Source organism: Gossypium raimondii, chromosome 13, assembly GCF_025698545.1.
Source record: "Gossypium raimondii isolate GPD5lz chromosome 13, ASM2569854v1, whole genome shotgun sequence".
Taxonomy (NCBI): Eukaryota; Viridiplantae; Streptophyta; class Magnoliopsida; order Malvales; family Malvaceae; genus Gossypium; species Gossypium raimondii.
In genome coordinates, this window is record NC_068577.1 from 33,678,705 (window position 1) to 33,683,790 (window position 5,086).

The 5,086-nt window shown below is 31.1% G+C and overlaps 1 protein-coding gene across 1 annotated transcript; it reads right to left on the reverse strand.

Annotated features, from left to right (window-relative positions):
• Nucleotides 1–2,160: 2,160 nt before the first annotated feature.
• On the reverse strand, nucleotides 2,161–5,086 carry LOC105784570 (formin-like protein 11). The gene is made up of 4 exons (XM_012610473.2): nucleotides 3,703–5,086; nucleotides 3,438–3,628; nucleotides 3,120–3,355; nucleotides 2,161–3,031 (listed from the first exon to the last, which is right to left on the reverse strand). The coding sequence occupies exons 1-4, from the start codon at nucleotides 4,956–4,958 to the stop codon at nucleotides 2,294–2,296; spliced, it is 2,421 nt and encodes an 806-aa protein (XP_012465927.1). The 5' UTR covers nucleotides 4,959–5,086; the 3' UTR covers nucleotides 2,161–2,293.

The window sequence follows — 5,086 nt, forward strand, 5'->3', positions numbered from 1 at the left end:
TTGGGTTCATTCAAATAGTGTAGTTCTTTTTAACACCGTTAAAAGGTGATGATGTGACACTCTCTTAAACTATCAAGTCATCTCTTAAATTTCGTAAAATTATAACAAATATTAAAAAAATATACATCTAGAATAAATCTGTACAAATGGCGTCCGAGTCCATTTGGACTAGATATCCAATTGTTCAAGTTCATTTTGGATGCGACTTTTTAAATATTTTTATGTTTTTTTTTAAATTTCAAAATAAATTCTCAATTTTAGATTTTTAAAATTCGATGGGATGAAATTGGATGAGCAGTTGTCCAAGTTGATTTAGAATATACATTTTAATAATTTTTATTTTATAATTTCAAAAAATAATTTAAAAATCTTAATTTTTTATAATATTTAGAAATTTTAGAACTGTTTAGAATTTCCTTAATAAATTTTATAAAATTCGGTTTCTTGAATTATTATATATTTCCTATAAATTTTATAGATTGTTTTATAAAACCAATTGATTGCATGGGATACTCTCATAGAGTCATATTGTTATATTAAAAATGGCTAAATTTTTGACAAAATTCAAATTTAGAACTAGTGTGCAATAATAAAACTCCAAAATCAATTTCATGAATTAAATGTTAAAATTGAAATTTTATTAACAAAAAAGTTATTTCTTCAAGGTCCACCCTTATCTAATAAATACATAAAACTGGAATTTATATTTAAGATATTAAAATATTATAATTTAAAATTTTCATTAATATTTAAATATTTTGAGAAATTATGTTAAGATAAAATATGTTTATTTCTTTACACAAATTTTTTTCTTAACTGCTATTCAAAAGATATTGTTTGGTTTCAGGTAACCTAAGTTAATTTTGTTTTCGTTTTCTTAAAGTTAATTTTCTTTTCATTTTCTTAAAAATAGAAAATATTGTTCACCAAAGGAAAATATTAAAGAAAATGTGTTTGATTAAAAATTTTAAAATTATTTAAAAAATAAAAGTGGAAATATATGAAAATAAAACAATATTTTCATTATTTTTAACTTTAAATGAATTCACTCTAGTTTAAACTTATATAAACACAAAAGGGAATAATTTATATTATTATTATTTAAAACTACCTATAGTTTCTCCCCAACTCATAAATAAGAGAATAAACTCATGTCCTTCTGCATTAGCAACAATGCATATGCCAATTGAGCTAAGACTTAATCAACAAAATAACTTATATTAGGATCATCCTAAAAGTATGATTTTAAGTTCCAATAAAATTTTTCCACATCATTAAATTTTAAAGACAAAATTGTTATTATTATATACCCATCCATATTCAATTTACTCTCCAACACTATTTTAAAAAAAGTAATTAAAATAAAAAATCGATGACATAGAAACTTTAAAATTTACACGAATCTTGTTCTTGAGTATTCAATACAATATTTACTTTTAAAATGTATAATATGAAATAGAAAAGAATTTAAAATCAATTGCCTAGTAATTATTATTTTTAAAATTGGTTGCACAAAATTAAAAAAATATCAACTTCTGGAAAAAAATTAAAAATGGTTAAAATTTGTAAAAAGAAAAGAAAAGATGTTTGCTTATAATTTTAAAAATTAATTATTTTAAGTAATTTTATTAAAGTTAAATTAAGTTGAAGAAGATATTAGATATAGATGAGTGTATAATAATTCTTTGTTATCGATAATGTGGTACTATTTTATTAGTATCTAAAACTATGATCCTAATATAAGTTATTCTCAACACAATATCCTTAGTTCGAATTTATTTTTATAAGAAATATGTACCAAACATTTTCCACGCTTTCATAAATGAAAAAAATATTTTTATTTACCAAAAGTGAAGAAGATAACCACTCATTTATTTCAATCTTTTAGAAAATATAATTTAAATGTTTTAATTTTAAAAATTATATTATAATAAAAATTGGAGAGATTAGGGTGCGGGCCTCACCCTATGAACATGAAGGCTATTTAAAATAAGATAATCCACAGGTCTAATCTCACTCGTTAAAAATGGTTTGTTGTAGAACAATTGATAATTTAATATACAAAATTATAATAATTCTTCTCATGATATCATCGTTATCGTAAAAACAGTTTATGCAAAAACAAATTGCCACTAATTTAATTCAACTCAACAAAACAGCTTAACAATCGGCCTCGGCTGACATTTTAATGTAAAACTCTAGAGAAAATACACCAAGAAAGTACAATCTTTTAGGTTACAGTTTGAGCAAATGTTCAAAATTTATTAACACTCCAAGCAAAATATTCAGTAATCTATAGAAATGGAGCCAAAGGGCTTGGACTGCTTGGGGTTTTGGAGTTTCTAAGCTCTTTACAAACATGATCTAACATTCCCAGGAAATCTCTTACCACCAGAAATATCCCAAGTGGATTAGCTTCTTCTAGTTTGCTCACATCTCCATGGAAATACTCTGCAATTTCTCTCACATGTAATAGTACTCTATGTTCATCTTCTTGTACTTCTTTTATATTATTCTCAGCATAGTCCAGAAAAGAATTCATTGAACGAATGAAATTCTCATTTTTTTCATCTCTTGATAGCTCCTCCATAACTAGATTTTTAAGTTTATCTTTGCCATTTGATAAGTTTGAGACAGAAGTTACAAGAACATCAAGGTCAATTGTAGCTGTTTTCTTCACATGGTAGAGTTCAGTACTTAAACCAGAAACAAGATCCAGTCCCCTTCTTTTGTAATCTTCTTCTTTTTCTTCTGCTGTTTGGCTTTTGTTGCTTTCATTCATCTTTCCCGTAATGGTATCAGTATCAGACACTCTTATTCCTTCGGATCGAATAATCTCTTGGACGACGAAATGGAGCAAAGTAGTCTTCCCATCAGTTCCTTTAACATCTGCAAGCTTAAGGAGGGTATCAAGCTTGAATACTGTAGCACCTCCTCTAATTGTTCCAACATTCATTCTATTGCCTGTTTTTAGCACTGCTTCAAGTAACTTCAAGAACAGCCTGCTTGATCTTAGTTCCTTGCAGGCTTCCTAGTATAACAATGAAAAAAGAGATATCGCAGAACATATATACATATATAGAGAGAAGAGCTTATATCAAATACAGATTGATACTTACCTCCAGCATAGAAAATGAGTTTTTAAGGTGAATTACTTCATCTTCAAAAGTTTCTCGGAAAAGCATGGCTTCTGCTCGAAGGAAAGCGAATGGAATGCTTAGAAGTGCTTTAATGAACTTCTCAGCATACCCCAATTCATTGATATCTCCATTGTAGCTATAAAGCTTAGCCTCTTCTTCCTTGGTGGGTACCATTTTCACTAATGCTTCTAATTGTTGTAAAACCAAACCATTTCCTGCTTTTCACCAATTTATGGAGAAAGTGTAAAAGGAAAAAGAAAGGGGGTTGTAGATTGAAAGAAGACTTAAGAGCTATACCTTTCATTAATGCATTGTAAGCTTGCTCAGGTGTCACATTCAGAGCTTTTAAGAGAATTGTTATGTTCTGCAATCTCTTAGGCTCAAGAACATGCTTGCTTGGAGAAGGAGTTTTGCTTTTTGTTTCATCATTCTTAATTGGATTTTGTATATTGTATCCGAAAAGCGATTCAATCGTCTCCTCATCTAATCTGTTGTGTGTCGGATTAAAGCTAATTCTAAGATTAAGAAATTAAGTTCACAAAAAGAACACGGAATAACTTACTCGAATGAGCTTGACCTCAGCTTGTCCCATACCATAGAGCGGTCTGGTGCAGCTTTTACTTTGTCCCAGTGAAGTGGCTTCAATTTTGGCAATGGAGACCCATCTTTGCCCAGAGGAATACCAGGAGGACTTGGCAAAGAATTAGAAGGTGTTTGAGGTGAATGTGGGATATCACTCGGGTTTACATTTGATCCTGTAGATGAATCTGAATTCCTTGCAGGTGTTACATTGAGCAATGTAGAAGAACTTGAAGCTTTGTGTCTTGCTTTAGTAGCAGACAAAGAAGAATTTGAAGGACGGACACCAACTACTGGGGGCAGTGGTGGTGGTGGTGGAGGTGGTGGGGGCGGTGGCGGGGAATGTGGATCAACAAAAGAATGAAAAGATTCATCATCAGATGAAGGACATTCCATGGGAATTCTTTTATCAGAAAGTGAGCAATTTCCATCATATCTTTCTGATTGTCCATCTTCATGAATCGGCGTTATTTCTCTTGTTGAAGAACTGCTAGCGTTTTGAGATTTTAGTATAGCAACTTCTTTGTTTGATTCCTCCATTTTATCGAATCCATGATTTAGAGTGCTATAATTTGATGATATTTTCTCAGTTTCAGTGCTTTGTTTCAAACAAATAGATTGCTGCTCTAAGTCCACCAATGTATCAAGATAAAAGAGATCTGAACCAGGATTTAACATCACCTTGCTTGATGAACTTTGAGCACTCTTATACTTTGATTTGCCTCTGATTCTTCCCTTTCTTTTATTCTTGCTGGTTTTGGCACAAAAGCAGCAGAGCCCAAGAACACAAGCTAAAAATGCAGCTCCTGCAGACACCAGAAGTGGAACCAGAATTCTTCCAACTATTCTTTTATCTGCATTTCCTTTGTGGGTTATTTGAGGTGGCGGCCTGGTGGTTGATTGAGGCGGCGGTGGGTGGAAATGGGCCACCTTTGGCGGTGCTGGAACTGAAGCCTCAGCTCGAATGTTTGGTGATGGAGATGGTGGGAAACAGTTTGCAACACCAGTTAATGGAACTCTTCTCTTGGTAAACTTGTCATCTTGTCCTGAAACATTCTCAACTTGGTTGTTATTCCCCACAGTTTCGTCCATGAAGAATAATTGTTGTAAGCCATGAACTCTGAAGTCCACTGCTTTATCCAGTAATAGACCCTCAGCAACCAAAATGTGGGATCTTTGTAATGATATGAATAAGAATGTGAGGAAAATCATGGGATGAATTTGAGAACCATACCCCATGATTTTCACCTTGAGATCATCAAAAACAGCAATCAAGCTTTCTGCTTATAAATCTTTTTTTTTTCTAGAAAAAAAAAAGTAATTTTGGTGGATTTGGTCCTTCATAAGTCTTTATTGCTACTCCAAGG

What these genes read in the sequence shown, in the direction of transcription:
- LOC105784570 (XM_012610473.2), bottom strand. Translation starts at nt 4,958, where the DNA reads ATGGGGTATGGTTCTCAAATTCATCCCATGATTTTCCTCACATTCTTA. An exon ending in TTACAATGCATTAATGAAAG is followed by an intron (nt 3,356 to 3,437) that starts GTATAGCTCTTA and finishes GGTGAAAAGCAG; the next exon opens with GAAATGGTTTGGTTTTACAA. An exon ending in ACTCATTTTCTATGCTGGAG is followed by an intron (nt 3,032 to 3,119) that starts GTAAGTATCAAT and finishes TTGTTATACTAG; the next exon opens with GAAGCCTGCAAGGAACTAAG.